The sequence below is a fragment of the Apus apus genome, chromosome 19, assembly GCF_020740795.1.
Source record: "Apus apus isolate bApuApu2 chromosome 19, bApuApu2.pri.cur, whole genome shotgun sequence".
Classification (NCBI taxonomy): domain Eukaryota; kingdom Metazoa; phylum Chordata; class Aves; order Apodiformes; family Apodidae; genus Apus; species Apus apus.
The window spans coordinates 2,403,445-2,421,710 of NC_067300.1; the positions used below are offsets into that span (position 1 = coordinate 2,403,445).

General features: G+C 47.6%; 1 protein-coding gene across 1 annotated transcript in view; it reads left to right on the plus strand.

The window, feature by feature from the left end:
* The window catches only part of CACNA1B (calcium voltage-gated channel subunit alpha1 B), a 296,223-nt gene that overhangs the window by 145,356 nt on the left and 132,601 nt on the right, over positions 1-18,266 (plus strand). The window contains exons 8-10 of the mRNA XM_051636571.1: positions 6,004-6,119; positions 16,048-16,104; positions 16,794-16,868. Of these exons, the coding sequence (XP_051492531.1) occupies positions 6,004-6,119; positions 16,048-16,104; positions 16,794-16,868 (248 nt within the window). The remainder of the gene's footprint in view (positions 1-6,003; positions 6,120-16,047; positions 16,105-16,793; positions 16,869-18,266) is intronic.

An 18,266-nucleotide genomic window follows, 5' to 3' on the forward strand; every position in this document is an offset into this window, starting at 1 on the left:
CATCAGAAATGGACACTTGAGAGGGAAAGGAAAAACTACCTGAAGGCTCTATCTCTATTTCCTTCTCAGAGCTGATTAATCAAAATCAATGGTAAGAGTTGAAGTATTACCCTTGAAATGCAGTGAAGTGTTTCTGCTTGCACGTGGGTGCTCTCCAGATGCTGGGAGGCTCAGGGGTGCGTGAGGTCCATGTGGTGGGAAGTTTCCCTCAGGCAGTCTGGAGTGTCTCACAGGTGAGGTCCTACCACTGAGGTGCCAAGAGCACAAGAATCTTGGTTTTACTGAAAAATACAGAGTATTATGTTCAGTTTACCTCTCTTATCCTCCAGCCCTTTCCTATGTCTGTGCTGCTACAAGCAGATGTCCTCTCTGTGAACTCTTTGCAGCCTTCTACCCAAATTCCCACCTCAGGCTTAGTCCTGCTGAAGACTTCCTGCACGTCAGGTGGGTAATTGGCACCGAGTTCCTTTTGAAGTCTCTTCCCTACTGATTGTAAAAGGAGTGAACTGAAACAGAGAGGAATTTTTACCACTTCACCTCTCCTCATCCAGCCCCCCCAGCAGCACAGCACTTGTGGTTTTGTTCCACTGTTTCAGCACGTTCCCCACAGTGATGTTCCTCCAACTCGCGTGTCAGGCAGCCAGAAGACTTGCTGTTTTCCTTCTTCTACTTCCAGCCTGTCCCTCCTTGCTCTGGAGTGATGTGGGCTTCTTAACATGCTGCTGACAAGTATCGAGTTTGTTCTTGGGCACTGCTCCACCTTCAAGCAACAAAGCTTACAAATTGAGCCTTCTGTCTTGGCCTATTTTGTTTCTCCACCAGGAGAATTCGTTTTGGCTTGTGAGTAACTCAGTCAAACATCTGCAGTCCTGGCTGGTTCCTTCTCCAGCAGCTCACCCACTTGGATTGCCTGGCTCCTCTCCATTCTTGAGGGCTGTATTTCTCCAGAAAGGACTCTGTCCCTAGACATCATGTGCCACCCAGGCTCAACTTTCCCCATTTCTTTGTACTTGGACTGGAGATGAAATCAATCCTAACATGGGTTTGTTGTTTGGTTGTTTTTAATTTAAGACTTAAAATTCTAAAAGTCTTGTGCAGCTGCTTTCTGGGAGCCCTTGGAGTCTTGTTCTTCTTTCTCCTCACTCTGAGCAGTGCTTTAGATTCAAGAGGCTGTTCTCCTGTTTTAAGATCTGAGATGTCATGAGCTCACGTGTAGCTCAGTGGTAGGTTCTGAATGAGGAGCTAATTACCTGTGTGTTGTTATCAGGAGCTCTATCAGTGGCAGTGATGCTGCATCATCTCTCTCTGTCTCTTCCCTGTGAGTGGGAAGTGTTTCAGGCTGCTTTCTAAGCAGAAAACCTGACTTGCAGAGGTTCCATGGTGTGATCAGTCCTGCAGCAGGCCTGCTGCCACCAGCCCTGGGAACGTGTCATGAAACCCCAGACCAGGAGGTGCATGACATGATGCTCCATCTCTGCTGTCATACAGGAAACTTAATCAGAGACTCAGGGAATGAAGACTGTGGTTTGGGGTGGGGTTTTTTCCCCCCCTTTTTGGTTGCAGTGGCAGTGTTTCTAATTTAAGACCAGCATGGATAAAGTCCTTGTAAGAATTTCATTGGTTTATGATCTTTTACTGGCCCTGGTGGTTACTCATGACTTGACCTTGTCTCTTTTGTGACTAGGGAGGCTCTTGAATTTTTGTCAAGTGCCTATTCCAGCACATGTTTAAGCTGAGATTTATTTTACTCTTCCACCCTCCAAGGTGATAAGCAACACTCATCCATTTTCCTGATGACTTTAAGCACCAACCACTCTTGAGAAGAAAAATGAGACACATTGAGCTTGACTGGTATGGCATATGGTGCCCATGATGAATGCCCTGCCTTTGATTTCTGGTTGTTCCTGCTGTCTCTGTAGAATCAGTTATTCACAACTGTCATGTTGTAACTAAAATGCATTGTAGTCATCTGCCCAGGCAGAGCTTGGCTTCCTCCAAAACCGTGTCTCCTGTTGCTCTGCTGGGTGTAGGAGTTACCAAACTTTCTGCTTTCCTCTCCCTAATCCTCCCCAAGATAGAGCTGAAAGGTGCTTTCAGGGACTTGGGGGGCACACATGGTGGTTGATGAGAGCCAAGGATGACAATGGGTGAACATCTTTGGATATACTTCATTCCAGAATCTAAAAAACTGCAGAGGACCAGCTGTGGAGAAAGTCCTGGAGGTATTGGTGGGCAAGGGGCAGCATATTTCCTGCTCAGGTTTCCTTTCTGGTCATTTGAGAACATGTCTGTTATGAAGACAGGCTGGGAGAGTTGGGGTGTTCAGCCTGGAGAAGAGAAGGCTCCAGGGAGACCTTAGAGCACCTTCCAGTGCCTGAAGGGGCTCCAGGAAAGCTGGGGAGGGGCTTGGGACAAGGGCAGGGAGGGAGAGGACAGGGGGGGATGGATTAAAACTGGAAGATGGGAGATTGAAATTAGATATGAGGAAGAAATTCTTCCCTGTGAGGGTGGTGAGAGCCTGGCCCAGGTTGCCCAGGGAAGCTGTGGCTGCCCCATCCCTGGCAGTGTTGAAGGGCAGGTTGGATGGGGCTTGGAGCAGCCTGGGCTGGTGGGAGGTGTCCCTGCCCATGCAGGGGGTTGGAACTAGGTGATCTCCAAGGTCCCTTCCAACTCAAACCATTCTATGATTCTATGACCTTTGCAAGTCAGTGGCATGAACAGGAATTGTGCTGATCAAAAGAGGAGACTCATTTACTGTTACCAAAACTCCCCATGGGACTTTCTGTGTGAATTTAGAGCTGGCAGGAAAACTTCAGCTGAAAGATTTTTAGATGAAACATGGTATTTTGATAGAAACTTTCCCCATTTCTTTGAATACATTCTAAAATGTTGTTGAAAAGCTCTCCAACAGAAATTCTGGGAGTTTTCCAGGTGCTGCAAATGGGCAATATTTCAGTTCCTGAACAGTGATGAACAGAGTGGGAGAGACACACAAGAATGTTTTTATGATTATATTTTGTAAACCACAGTCTTTTGACAAGTTCCAGCTTCCTGGAGACAGGAGACAGAGGTGGTTCAACAAGATCAAGTGCAGGGTCCTGCACCTGGGCTGGGGCAACCAGAGATATCAAAACACTTTGGGAGAAGAGATGCTAGAGAGCAGCCCTGTGGAAAAAGACCTGGGGGTACCAGTGGATCAAAAGCTGGACATGAGCCACCAGGTTGGAACTGCAGCCCAGAAAGGCCAACTGCATCCTGGCCTGCATCAAAAGAAGTGTGCCCAGCAGATGGAGAGAGGTGATTCTGCTCCTCTGTGCTGCCCTGGAGTGCTGCATCCACCTCTGGAGCCCCCAGCACAAGAAGGATGTGGACCTGCTGGAATGTGTCCAGAGAAAGGCCACAAAAATGATCAGAGGACTGTAGTAGCTCTCTGATGAAGACAGGCTGATGGAGTTGGGGTTGTTCAGCCTAAAGAAGACTCCTAGTGACCCTCCAGTGCCTGAAAGGGGCCTGTAAGAAGGCTGGGGAAGACCTGTTCACATGATCATGTAACAATAGGACAAGGCGTGATGGTTTTAAGGTAGAAAAGGGTAGATTTAGGTTGGACATTATGAAGAAGTTCTTTAATATGAGGGTGTTGGGTCACTGAAACAGGTTGCTTAGAGAGGTGGTGGAGGCCCCAGCCCGGAGACATTAAAGATCAGGTTAGATGGGGCTGTGAACAAACTATTCTAGTTGGAGGTGTCCCTGCTTATTGTAAGGGGGTTGGACTGGATAAGTTTGGGTTCCTTCCAACTCAATACATTCTATGATCCTGTGCATTCTGCTGCCAGGAAGACCCTCCAGTCCTCAACCTGGCCTATTTTGCTGCAGCTCCGTAGGGCTCAAAAGACATTGAATAAGCAGAGACCCAAGGTGCTGTCTTCTCCTGAAAGTTGCCTTCCCAGCTTCTAGGGCAGTGCCACACCTGCCAGATCCAGAGGGTGAAAGTGGCTTCACCTCAGCAACTTTCCTCCCCAGTGTATTGCAAAAAGCCTGCATGGCTGTACAGAAACTACAGAAGGTTTGCAACGTAGCAAAATTCTCCCCTCATTTTCTTAGATGTTTAAAGTTGAGATTAAAGGGACAAGCCCAAAGTATCTTTTACTGTCCTTAGGCCAGGTTGGAGCTGGCAGAGGATGAGAAGTTTTTCAAGGAAACTCTCCCTTGCCTGCTCTCAAGGGGTGAGGGAGCAGTGCCAGTGCTCATCTGCTGGCCTGCCTGCCTGCTGTGGTCCTTCATGACACTCCCCAGAGTGTTGCCTCCTGCTCCCATCCAGCCCAGCCCAGCTCTGGGAAATCTGGAAAGCACAGCCCTTTCACTTCTGGCAGTTGCAAAATGCATGTTGTCACCTTGTGTTGTCTGATCTCATTCCTCCCCTTCCAGGGAGAAATCAAAACTGAGAGGAGGTCCATGGCCCCGACCAGCAGGCACTGGACCAGAAATGAGAACATTGAAAAGGAAGCAGGAGAAAATGGGTGATCCCACTGACACCTGCAGGATCCTGAATCCCCCGCAGGCACGTGCTGGATGCCCAGGAGGAGCTGCCGTGTCTCAGCTTCCTTTGCTTCAAGGATGGGGTGACGGGCTGTGCTGTCAGGTGGGGGACAGGAATGGGGAGTCAGGAGACTGGGAGGCTCTGCCAAGATCCAGATAAGGACAGCTCAGCTGATGGCAGCTCTCACACCGGTGCCTGGGACCGGCGTGTGTCGCAGTGCTGAGCCAAGTGCTCCTGCAGTCCCGGCTCTGCGGGTCGGGCAGTGCTGCCAAATGAAGCAAAAGTGTCAGCTTGGAAGGGTAAAGTGTGACTACAAAGCTGCCTCTGGCATTTGCAGCTCCCTTTCCCCCTGTTCCGCCTCTCTCCCATTTCCTGCTCCTTGCTGGTTTCTGAGGAGAACGTGTGAGGAATGACTGAGGGGTTAGGGGGGATTTTAGGAAAGAATTAATGGTTAAAAGGTTCACAACAAGTAACAGTCAACTGAAGATTTGAAGGACACAGCATAGAGTAGGTGTCAAATGAGTGAGCCACTGGTGTGCCCGAGGGCCAAAACCTGACCCCATATTCCACCACACATGGGAAGCTGTTGTGGGGGTCACTCCAGTGAGGGTTTGCAGAGCAAGGCTCAGATCTCTGTAAGTGGTAGCTGGGCAGGTCCATCTCCAGGTGGATCACCAGAAGCTTCCCAGTGGTGATACTGATGAGCTTGGGGAAAGCCCCAGTGGTGGTCGCCACACTATTGTCTTCACATTGTTTCAAGCTGGGCAGTAGGGTGTGCTTGGACAAGATTTTTTGAGTGATTGGATGGACTTTACCTTCTGAGTAGCCTGTACAGTCCTGTTCTAATCACTTGCTGCCAAGATACTTGCTTTCCACGTGATTTGAGCAAACAGCAGAATCCTTGTCACTGTCAACCCAGAGCATTTCACCTTAATCCCAGAGCACCCATCCTCACTTTTAGGTCTCCTTTGACTTGTGTTTATCAAAGCCTTGTTTGGCTCAAGCCTGGGAAAACTCAGAGGCTAACAGGGAAGAGTGGATATCTTCCAAGCCAGAGAGGCTGCTGGGGTGTCTGTGACACGTGCCTGTGCTTCTAGAGGAACTTCTGCTGTGGGGTGTGCGGGGATGGGGGGCAGGTTTGAGTGCTGGGGATAGCAACTTGTATTTCCTGACTGGAAAAGTAAGTGTGTCAGGATACGATGGCAACGGGTATGGTTGGCCCCAGAACACGGGTGTGAACAGCTGACAGTCTGCAGTCCTCTTTCAGCATGAGAGAGGCAGAGCAACATCTGAGCTGCACTCCAAGCGGTCGTTGTGTTGGACAACAACGTCTGGCGTGCCGAGGTTTCCACTCACCCCTGTCACCGGCTTCGCAGGCTCTGTGAACGGAATCTGAAAGATGAAAGAGGGGCTGAGCCTTTTCCCCCGCCACTTGTGACATGTTTCTTCTCATTCTCCCTCTCTAGTGAATTTGCCAAAGAACGAGAACGGGTAGAAAACCGTCGGGCTTTCCTGAAGCTCCGCAGGCAGCAGCAGATTGAACGGGAACTCAACGGGTACTTGGAGTGGATCTTCAAAGCAGGTAAGGCAAGAGGTCTTCTTGTCTTGGTTCAAGATGTTTTGTGATAAGTAGAGGCTGGATGACAGAGGACAAGGTCCCAGAACTCATCCTTGGTTTTGCCATCGAGGTGACCCAAGAGTAGAGAGCCCCCAGCCAGCACTTGGTGGGTTTGTTGGGCTTGATTCTGAGCAGTCACACTGAAGTTATTGCAGAAGATCTCCCTTTGGTTAAGCAAAAATAAAGGAGCTCGGCCAACTTTATTGCAGAGATCAAAGCAATTGTCTTAATACAGTGTAATATAAAAAGTGAGACGGTGCCCAAAGTGTCCACAGTGGGGAAAGTGTTCCCTTACATGAGTCATTTATATTTTATTTACTTTCCAGCACAGCTGTTTTATGAGCCTTTCTTGCTATGATGGTAGAACACACCGGAGTGTCATTTTTATGGGCTGCAGAGATCTCTTTCATGGAGCTCATGTGGGCACATATTAACATGGCTTTATAGCTATTACAGCTGAACATTGCATTTTATTGCAATCCATGAGCAACTTTAACAAGGACCCAAACACACTAATATAACAAAAAATAGCCTTTTTTCCCTTTTTTTTTTTTCAGACAGTAAAGATGACCAATAACCTTTCTGTGTTGCAGAGTAGCTGTTCTATGTTTGGACATACCCACAGTGCAATTCATTCATGCAGCATCCAGAAAATTTCTGGGGTTGATTTGCTTCCTTGCTTGCTTTTCTGAGAAGATGAAACATCTGATCAATGTAAAAATGCCTTTTACAACAGTGCGGGGGAGAAAAGGAAGCAGTGGTTTCTCAAATAGGTTTTCAGGTGTCCTTCCAGGCAGGTCAGCTTCATCCTTGCTCTTTACAGCTGGGGAAACTGAGGTCCAACATGAAATAGTGGCTCACCTAATGTCAGCTGGTGGCAGAACTGGGACTGTGGGGTGTTCATGTGAAGAACTGCTGGGAGAGTTGAGGCTGTCCAGCCTGGAGAAGAGAAGGTTCCAGGGAGACCCTACAGTTGCCTTTCTGTGGTTAAAGGAGGCCTGGAAGAAACTCGGGGGCAAACTTTTTGGCAGGGCCTGTTGAGACAGGACAAGTAGTGATGGTTCTAAATCGAAAGAGGGGAGATTTAGATCAGAAGAAATTCTTTATAATGAGGATGGTGAAACACTTGCAGAGGTTGCCCAGAGGGGTGGCTGGTCCGTGCAACATTTCAAGGTCAGGTTGGGTTGGGCTGGTTGATCTGTCCCTGCTCACTGCAGTGAGATTGGGTCTTCAAAGTTCCCCTCCAGCCCAAGCCATCCTAGGATTCTGTGATGCCCACACAGCGGGCTGGCACCACGCTAAAAGCCCTGTCATCATTCCTTGTTTTGAAGTCCATACTGATGATAAAGACCTGATGCTTTAAGATGTGCTTGCACCAGCAAGTAACTGCATGGTCACGACAGCTCCCTGCAGCTTTGCACCTGCAGAGCATCCTGGTGCTACTCCATGTCCAGGTGGCTCTTTCCCTGGATTTACAGCTTCTATTCTACGTGCACAACTTGGGTGTCAGTGTTTGGAAGAGCAGTTTCACGTGGCTCCTCCTGCTCTACTTCTGCTCTCTCCTCTGAAGTGGGTCTGGGACCACTGGGGGGGTGGCTGCACAACCTCCCCAGAGCACAGAGGGATAGGCATGAGTTTTGACAAGCTGGCCAGAGGGGGAAAAGACTAAAGCATTGAAGTATAAATTAGGAAGAAATAGCAGCAGTTTACGTGGTGCCTGGAACCCATTATTTCCCCTAGCACCACACAGAGTGACAACCAGCAGCCACTTTAATTGACAGACTGTTATTTGCTGTGACTGTTCAATAGCCACTGTCCCCAGCTGGGTGACCACACTGCAGTCTGTTGTTCTGTAGAATTAAAAAAAAAAAGAACCATTCACTTTCCTTGCCATTTATCATTTGTCTTCCCATTTGTTTACAGCTCCTGTGCTGCCTTAAATTCAAATTAATTAATGGTTTAGCAGAGCAGACTGCTAGTGGTTCTGTCCTGGCTCTGGTACCATCTTGCTTTTAGGGCTCTTGTGTTTTCTTGGGCCTAAATCCTTGTTTCCCCACCAGTAAAATGAAGAGGAGAATTCCCCTGCAGGGCTATGGGCTGCTTCATTTCATTTTGGTGACTGCTCTGCCAAGAAGAGCTGTGCAGAGGTCATTAGCTGAACTTCCCTGAAAGTTGAGGTGGAGGATTTATAAAACACAGAGGCAAACTCTGCTCCAGCTTTGCATCCCTGTGTGAATAGCTGGCTGCTCTATTTCTGTGCTGAATAAATGCCACAACAGTGCAGAATGAAACTTCTGTAAAATGCCCATCTTTTAATTTTGTTTAGTAACTCTAGACCCAGAAGGTTTTCTGGAACAGGAAAGTGTATGCAAAACAGCTGCATAATGAAAGTATTCTGTAAAGGCTTTATTGGAAATACAGTAGGAATACTTAATCTTCCTAGTACAACTGAGTAATAACAATAATTAAAATCAACTTTACTAACTGTGTTAGTAAATATTTGAATACAAGAAGTAGTGTGAAGGCTAAGCAAAACAGAGAATGGAGTGTTAAAAATTCAGGGACTGAACTTTGGGCCTGTGCCCTCCGTGGGGATTTCCCATCTCTGTTGCAGAGGCCAGGATTTCAGCTTGGAAATTAAAACGAATTACCAAACTAGATAATCTTCCTTGTCCAGGGCTGGGTGTGGGATAATGGCCAAAGCAAACGGCTTGGGCAGGAGTGGGGAGGAAAAGAAAAAAAGGAGGGTGGTGACAGCCCAGCCTGTGCAGAAATGTCCTGCAGCTGCCCCAAGCAGCAAGATGGAATCAGCTTTTTGCATTAAAAGAAGAACAAAAACTCTTGGAATTCTTCTCTAATGTAACCCCGGAGGGTTTTAATGTCTAATATCTAATTAATGTCTTTTAATATCTAATTTTCTTTAAATCCTCTAGCATCCTTGGCTTCCTTAAGTCTTGTAGCAAGGAGTTCCACGTGTTAACAGCTGGTTTGATTTTAAATAAACAAACCAAAGCACCAAGTGGTGTGTCCTGTCCTAGATGTTATTACATTTCTGCAGTGAGGGGAAGAGGTCATGAGTGCATTTTGTGTTTCTTTTTTATTTCTCTGCTCTCTCTACCTTGTTTTGTCTTATTTTTTTCTGCTCTAAACCATGCAGAACCAACTTGCTCAATCCCCTTTCTTCCCATGGAAGGCTCCTCAGGCTTCTCATATTTATAGTATCCTCCCTAAACATTTTGTTGTTCATTTTTTTCTCATTTCTTTTTGATGCAAGGTAGGAAGAATGGAAAGCTGCATCCCAGTGATTCATCAAGTGGCATTTCAATACTTAATTTGATTTGTTCTTTTCTGTAATTTTTTAAATGTCCTGAAGCTGGAAAGGAGGTTTCCTTGTTCTCACTAATGCTGAAGTTCTTACCTCAAGGGCTGTAACTAGTTTAAGACCAAGAAAAGCATCTGAGTGACTCAAATCACTCCTTCATCTGTACACTACCTCCCATTTGTCAACAATGTTTTTAATTTAATGCTGTGCTCATCACTTATTGGCCACTCTTGAGTGTCTTTTATGTGTCCCACAGCCTTCTCTCATTTTAATCTCAATTATGTTAGATGATCTCCTGCTGTGCATATTGCATGGAAAAGGTGGTTTAGATAGTATTTGGGGGTTGTTTACTATCAACCCTTTCTCATACTGGAATTGTAGACTGCCTAGTCCTCCAGAAGAAAGCAGGTCTTTTTTCTTCTACCTCTGAAGTGCTGTCTGACCAGAGTGTGTTCCAAGCTGGTTCTCATGGCTTGTCTTACATTTGTGTGGCAAGAATGAAACATCTTTAACAGCCTGGCTCTTGAGTAGCTGATTTTACATTTATTTATCTATTTATTTTTCTGGTGGTGCTCATAAAATTTTTTCCCAGTGGTGAAATAAGGGTGTAAAAAGGAAGAAAAATCTTAAGAAAAATAGTGCTTGTGAAATTTTCAAGGAGGTACCTTGGCACAGCTGGAAGATTGTGCTGAAGTGCTGGATTCAGATGTTCATGACTTGAAAGAAGAAAAAAAAATAACCCACAGTCTGGCCTATTTCCTTAGAGTTTGAATTGACTTTCTCCTCTTAGGATTACCCAGAGGCCAGGGATGAAGTTTTTAGCTCTACTTATTTCCCAGGTGCATGTTGAAGATGATTGAATATCAGGGTAGCAAGGGACTTTAAATATATTTGAATGGGATAACAGGTAAAATTGCCATAAAATTCAGGTAAAAGTTCCATGGGAGGCCAAGACTAAGCAAGGTAAATTGTAACTCAGTGGAGTCTTTTTGAGGATGTCAAGGAGAAATGCTGTGCCACCTTAAGTGGCTTAGAAATCTGGGTCTTCAAATTGGTAAGATTTTCAGTCTTGCAGAGCTAGTGTGAGTTACAGACCAGAAGCAATGATCAATTCCATTCATTTCCTGCATCTCACAGAGTTTAGGCCAAAATGAGTGTGGTAATTGCCATGCCAAGCTCATAAACATTGACTGTGTTGTTTAGAAGTGAACTGTGTGGATCAGTTAGAAACAGAGCTGTAACCTTAAGTTTAATCTTGAAGAAGAAAGTCAACTGTTTTTTTGTGAATTCTGTGAAGGGACCAATTCCCCCCAGCACTAGAAGTCAGCTGATGGGGGTGTACAGTGCCATGCTTTGCACTGTGCTGCTCCTCTAGGTGTGAGATCATAGAGTCATAGGAGTTGGAAGCGACCTCTGAAGATTGAGTCCAGGCCCCCTGCTGCAACAGGAACACCCAGGGCAGATCCCACAGGAACACATCCAGATGGGTCTTGAAAGCCTCCGGTGAAGGAAACTCCACACCCTCTCTGGGCAGCCTGTCCCAGGGCTCCATCACCCTCACAGTGAAGAAGTTTCTCCTCACGTTGAGGTGAAACTTCCTGTGTTGCCCCTCGGTGCCAGTTTCCCCTTGTCCCATCACAGGCCACCACTGAGAAGAGACTGGCCCATTCTTGACACGCCATGTCAAGAGACATGAGATGATGGCTCCCTTCCCCAAACACCACCTCTTCAGTTCAACCAATATCAAATAAAGTCTTCTGGTGCTGAGGAAACCCTGCCCTGTCCCACCTGCTGGGTCAGGCTCTGCTCTTCGTTTTGCATTTTCGCTGGGCTCTGCAACAGGCAGCAGCCCCTCAGTTTGAAGTTGTGCCTTCCAGAGGAATGAAAAAGTGGGGAAGCCAAGCAATGTAACCCATGCAAATGATTTCACTACTTCTGCCTTCTCCATCAAACTCCTCAGAACTGTAGCAACCATAAGACTGTCATGCTGCCATTTCCAAGGGAGGGCGAAGAGCTCTTTGCCCTGAGTAAAGCTCTGATGAGCCCCCAAAGATTCTTCTGAAGATGCTTCTCTTATCTTACAAGGGCATGCATCATTTTGAAAACCTTTTGCTCAGAGACTGGGAGTCTTTCAGTTCAGAGCTGATCAAGTTGCATGTCTTCTGCATTTTAATTCTTTCCAGGTTCATCTCTTTCACACAGCACTGATCCTGAGTGTTTCTTTTCTCCAGGAGCAAGAAGGCTTTGGGAATGGGTTCAGCTTCTCTCTTCCAGCTCACTGTGACTTGAATACTGTTCCTTCACTCTTGTGAACCTCAGGTTTCAGCTTTCTGTAGAAGAAGCAGTGCAACAAGCCCCTTGATACAATCAGGAATAGACACATCAATGGAAAGGGTGGGAATGTGGGTGAAGTGGCAAGGGAGGATAATTGCCAGAAAGACAAGTTAGAGTCCCCTGTGAGAGCACTGACAACTTCTTCTAAGGGATGCATTTTTATTCCCTTGTTCTATTTAACAAGTCTCAAGCTTCAGCAGTTTCAGTTACTCTTCCTTTTTCTGACTTCTGTCCCCTGGTAAATATGGGTTATTTCCTGTGATCCTCTCCTTCTGAGCCTGCAATGTCCCACCTCCCCATGCCAAAGGGAAGGGGCACCATGTTTCTCTGCTGCTTTGCCTGCTCAGTTCAGCTTACCAGTTCCTCAGTGTAAGGTTTGCTTTAATTTCCAGTTCTGTAATGTGCTGTGTGCTGGCAATACCTAATGATCAGCAATTAATCTTATTGCTGAGGCACCTCTCACTCTGATATCCCAGCAAAGCCTCTGTGCCTTTGTTTGGAGGCCAGAAGTTGCTGATTTGATGCTGTCTCTTTGTTGAATATTTCTTCTAATGCAGAGACACTGTTGTTTGGGGTTGTTTTTTCAGGCATCCTAATTATCTTCTTCCAGTCTCCGTGTTACAGTGATGACTAAAGGCAACACAACTTCTGACCCTCTGCTTATGGTTAAAGAATTAGAAATCCTAGCCATGATGCTGAGCCTGCTGAGCTGTCTTTTTATCAGGCTTTAAAGAACATGTAAAGCCTCACTAGGGTGGATGTGGTCCTTTGGTTTCTGAGGGGATACAAGGAAAGACTATCAAGGGAGAGAACTGGGGGGCAATGGTGAAGGGCAGTTGGGCTTAAGGAAATTGTGCAGCTGAAGCCTGGGGATTGTTTAAGGGAGCAGTAAAACTGAGCCTTGCTGAGGTGTGTCTGTGGCTGGAGAAATGTTTGGGCATCATCTCAGGGCCCTGAATCTGGGGCAAAGGCTCAGCTGGTGTGCAGAGTTGTGTTGAAAGGGTGTGTGCTTTGGAAGTGAAGATATGTTGGTATCCAGTCTTCATACCTGACAAATCCTCAGGTCCCACTGGCGCTTCTCATTCTGGTTTCTGAAACCTCAGTCATGATTAAACCTCTGGCCACAGGGACACAAGTGACACTGGAGTCAGCTGGCACCAGTACACTGTTGCAGATCACAATGATGATGCATTCACAGTGCACAGTCCCCAGTGGTGATGTGGGGACTCAGGACTGTTCTTCCCCAGCTGCCCCAAAAGGCAGTGCAGGGTGATGACAAATTACTGCAGGGAAAAGGCAAACCAGACCACTTTGAAACTGAGCAAAATAAGAATTATTTTTTCTTCTTGGAGTTGGAGACCTTTGAAAAGAACCAGTACAATGATGTTCTTCCTGCACTGGTATGAATCATAGAATTATTAGAATGATGTGGGTTGGAACAGCCCTCTGGAGATCTTCTAGTTCCAACCCCCCTGCCTGGGGTTGGAACCTCCCACCAGACCAGGTTGCTCCAAGCCTCATCCAACTTGGCCATGAACACTTCCAGGGATGGGGCAGCCACAGCTTCTCTGGGCAACCTGCTCCCATTGCCAAATCCTGGAAGTTCAAACAGGAAAAGCTTCCAATATTTCTTGTTTCACTGTGTGCTGATAAAGGTTTTTTCTTCTCCCCTCCAACTGAGCAAGCTCTTCAAGTGCAGACTTGGGCATCCAGCTAAGCAAAGAGGCTCTTTCTTTCCTGGAGTGTTTTAATTTTTTCTTTTAACAAGATGTGACTGAAACCAACAACCTTCAGAGTATTGACCAGTAAGTGAACTGGGTCTGGCTGAGATCCTTCTCCTGCAGCTGCTTCTTCTCTTGCGTTGTGCTCATCTGAGTGAAGCCCCTGAAGAGCAGCTGCCTGTCTCCTGACCTTCTCTAGCTCATTACTTTGGTTGCTCAGTGCTGCACAGAAGTGTGTTCACTCCCTCCAGCAGCTTGTATTAGACCATTTAATTACTGAATGCCATTTAAAAGTCAGTTTCTCCTTCTGGGAGTGGCAGGGGAGCTTCTCTGGGATCTTCTGGCTTTCCTGGGCTTGCTCTTTATCAGGACACCTAAAGGTACACTCCCAAATTTTGAATTTTCACTGAGATTTGCAGGTATGCAGCACAGGAAGAAGAGCACATCTGTGTTGTGGAAGCAGCACAGGATGGAGAGCCCCAAAGAACTGATGACTGAACTAATCCCCAGATCCAAAACCGTGCAGGAACAGCTACGTGGCACTGCTGGCTCTGCTGGCACTGGGAGCTGGATTCACTTTTATGCCCAGTCCTGTGCAGTGATGTGGGTCTATCACCTTACATATGACATAAAGCTTTTAAAATCACAATCCGTGAGCCATGTAGGCTTTGAAAAAGCCTATAGGAAAATGTCTTCAGTACCAGCAGAACTCATGCTCACATTTGCCAGGCCCTTTGTCCAGCTGCCCTTGGGAAGAAGTCTCCATACCTAAACCATCCCATCTACATGTTTCAGGCCAGCCATGTTCATCATTAATTGTTCTTCAATCCCTTCCATATTTTAAGCCCCAAAACACCAGTACAGCTTTTCCCAAGACAACACTTTGGAAGAACCATTTGGTTCTGAGGAGTTGGAGAGAGATCATTCTTGCACTACCAAAAGAAAACCCCTTTTGGTTTTCTGACCTGTTTTAAGGAGCCTTGCAGAATACCTGAATTGTGTTGGCTGGTGGGTTTTTTGAAGGATTGAATGCATTTTATCAGCTCACCTGACATTTTTACACCTCTCTGAACACCATTGCTTTCCTTACCTTCTTCCATGTTTCTGGTGCACCAGTTTGCATTTTCTTATTTTGTTCTCCTCTGCTTGGGTTTCCCATCTTCCTCAGTCCTGAATATTCTTTTTCAGCCACCTCAGTTTGTTGTCTTATTAGTGTATCTTTCCTCCAGATGATTTATAAAGAGATTATGTAAGGCTTGTGTGGTAGCACTGGTCCCCTTAGTGTTCTTCCAGACAGCTTTCAGCTACACACTTTGATGTTTGGCCTCTGGTTATTGTGGTGGGCTTTTTTTGGGTTGGGTTTGGTTTTTTTTTTGGGTTTGGGTTGTTTTAAGCCTTCCATCTAGGCTGCCTTAGATGGACTTTACAGCACAATTTTGTGGGAGCAAAGTGTCAGATGATTTAGTAAGATCCCAAAGTCCATCTATGCCAAACCTGTGAAAGAATTTGTCATTTGGAGTAATAAAAGGAAATGCGTAGCTTACCAGCTGCCAGCTCAGTATTTTGTTTGCTTTGGGTTGTCCTTTAGAAGAAAGTCCTGATAGAATTTTACAGCAGCAAACTTAAATCTGTGCTTCAAACTGGATGAACTGTGTATGGGTTCCAGTACCAGCACAGTGCGGTGCGTGCTGCAAATGGACTTGGGTGATGACATTTGTATTGTGAAACCTCAGGAAATTTGGTTGCCTTTCCTGTAAATAATGAGTCAGTTTTGAGGTGGGTTTTTTAGCATTTTCTGAATATTTTTTTTTACTGTAGGAAAGTATAAACTTGAATTTTGGAGATGAGTTATGGAGCAAAGGAAAACCAAGAGTGGTGATCTTGCACGTATTGCACAACCTGAGCAGTGCTGGTCAGAATTCCCCCATGGCTACTTTGCTGTGGATTTTACTTGGAGAAATATTTATTCCATGGCTATTTGGGGACATCCTGTCCCCTGTAGCATGCGGCAGCCAGCCTTGCTTTCCATACTCTGTGTCTTGAGACAGATTTGTTTCCCCTGGGCTGAAGTCCTGGTCTTGGTGGAGGCAAAAGAGCAGCAATGGGTGTAGAGCATCTTTCATCCTCAGTGTCTCCAATGTGGCTGGGCATGAGGGATCATCCTCTGGCTTGTGGAGCCCTGTGGTCTTGCCTGGGTCTGAAGGAAGGTTCTTGCTCTCCAGATAGCTGGGTAAAGAAAATGGAGTGGGTCATTCATTGTGAAGAGGGAAATCATGGAGGAAGGGCTACAGTTTTCCAGTGGCTTGTCTGGCCTCCTCCCCCTGTGTAAAAGGAGCACAGGGTAAGAAACCTGGCTCTCTGAGCCATCCTTTCCTCCACAGATGTGGTGTAACTGGGTGATACTATGGGGTAAGGTTGGTGGCAGCTGGGACAGAAATCTCCATCCAGCTCAGCTGCTTTTGGCGTGGGGGTGTGATCCATCTGAGGTTGAACCCGGTTCGTTTTCTTTCTACAGAGGAGGTTATGCTGGCAGAGGAAGACAAGAATGCAGAAGAGAAATCTCCTCTGGACGGTAGGTCGTTTTGCTGTGCAGTTCTTCCTCCTGTGCCACTCGAGGTCCAGCTGCTGTACGCCGACACCAGGAGGGTGTGAGGAACACACTCTTGCATGCGCTTGGCATAAGTCGGGCCAAAGGGTCCCTGTTCCCTTTACCGGGTCTTTTTGAGGTTGCAGGTGGCTGAGGAGCAGTTATGTGACACTCCACTCTGGGCTGGGGATCTGCCCTTGGGGTCGGTCAGTCCCTGTGCTGCCCACAAGGTGCTGGGACAGCCACCAGCCTCTGCCAGGCACGGCGGGCTGTGGCAGGGCCGGGCTGCAGGGCGGATGCCAGGAGAGAAAAGCAGTAACTGAGAGAAGGCAGGGCTCTAAACCAAGGTTTTCCAAACGGATTTGACAAAGAGACTAAGACCCCTGTTACTTGTAAGCAGTAAGACATAACAGGGTGTGGTGATCCTACCTGCCGACGTGTGACCCTAGCGCTGCAGGACAGCTGGAGGCACCGAGCTTCGGACGCAGCGGGGACCGCTCTCCCTGTGCCCCCAAGACCCCTGAGCTCTTAGGGATGCGACAGCCAAGTCAAAGTTCAGCTAAAGATTCTTCCCTCTCCCTTTTCTGACCGTCTTTCGTCCTCCCATGTCTCCTTCCTTTCCCCTCCCCTCCCTTTCCCCTCCTCTTTTTTTTTCTCCTCCCGTTCCCCGTCAGGGAGGGCCGCCTCGGAAGGGCCGATTCACCAAGGCACGGCACCGGCAGAGACTAGCAGCGGCAGCAGCTACAACAGTGAGTGGACTGCAAAAATCACCAGGGGCTCAGGTGGCACAGGGGGGCAGTGCTTCCCCCCACCCCCCCCGCGTGCCCAGGTCACCGGTGATGGTTCCCGGGTGGTTTCGCACCTTGCTCCGAGCCAGGCGGCTCCTTGGGCCGTCAGGCACCCACAGCCGCTCGGCCGCCTTGGCCAAGCCCGGTGACCTGCGCTCGAGGAGGACTCGGGGATGGAAGAGCTGGGGCTGCAGAAGGTCAGGGCTTGAGGTGTGCTTGGCAAGTCTTCATGTGTCTGTGTGGGTGTGTGTACGTGCGCTGGGGAAGCTCGTCCGGCACGTGGGCGCAGCCAGGGCTGTTTTAGGCTTGAGCTGAAACGAGTGTCTGGAAGAGTAGGCTGAACATCCAAGTGGTGAAGCAAACTAGAGGTGGGTCCAGGCCATGGAGTAAAGACCCAGGTATGCTGGGGCTCCTTCCTTACTAGTAAGCTAAAGGAGCCCAACAACATTCCCAGACTTGAAGGCAACTGGTGCAGAGCAGCCCACATCTACTCTGGTAAATGATCTTAGTCTCCAAAGCCAAAGGGTTGTTGCATCCAAGGAGCCTGTAGAGTGGGCACAACCTAATTGCTAAACACGTGCAGGAGTTAAGCAGGGGAGACGAGGAAGAAGAAGATGCTCAATTCATGCCAGAGAGTGCTGTAAAACTTTACTCCCAAGGGCTGATTATGTTCCAGTGCTGGGGATGGCCCTGGATGTGCTGGAACGTACTGGGACAGATGCAGCCTGAAGGACTCCAAAGCTGGGACTGAGGATTCAGCCTACTGCTGGGTGGGGAAGAAAAGAGCAAAAGCAGTTGTTTGCCAAAAATTGGCTCCAGGTCACAGGTTCAGAGCATCCTCTCCAAACCCAGGTGATGTTCTGGGTGTTGCCTTGAAGCGACAGAAGCACTAACGCTTGTCTTAGCCGTGCATCCCTTTCCCTGTGGAGGCAGGGAAATTCGTGTAGAGTGAGGGGGGCTTCTCACGTGAACCCCCTCCCCACACCCTCCCCTTGTGCAGTCGTTGCAGAGTGAGTGGTTTTGCTGTGTGTGCCTACTGAACAGTACGTATCACCACACCGTGGGGTGTCTTACTGCTGATAGCAAATGGTGCTTAGTTACTGTATGTCTTGAAGCTGTTACAAAACTGTATCAACCTATCTTTTTCTGCTAGTTCTCGAGGTTTTGCAGGTAGGTGGTGATGGGAGCAGTGTCCATACTGGTCCTACCTTAACCCTCGTGCACTGGGTGAACAGTGCAGACCTCTCCCAGCCTTAGGCTGCAGTTCTCTTTCCCTGTCAAGTAAATTGGTGTGACAATATTTGCCCTCCCGACGAAACATCCTGTGGGGCAAAGTGGTTTCAAAGAGTTATGACATCC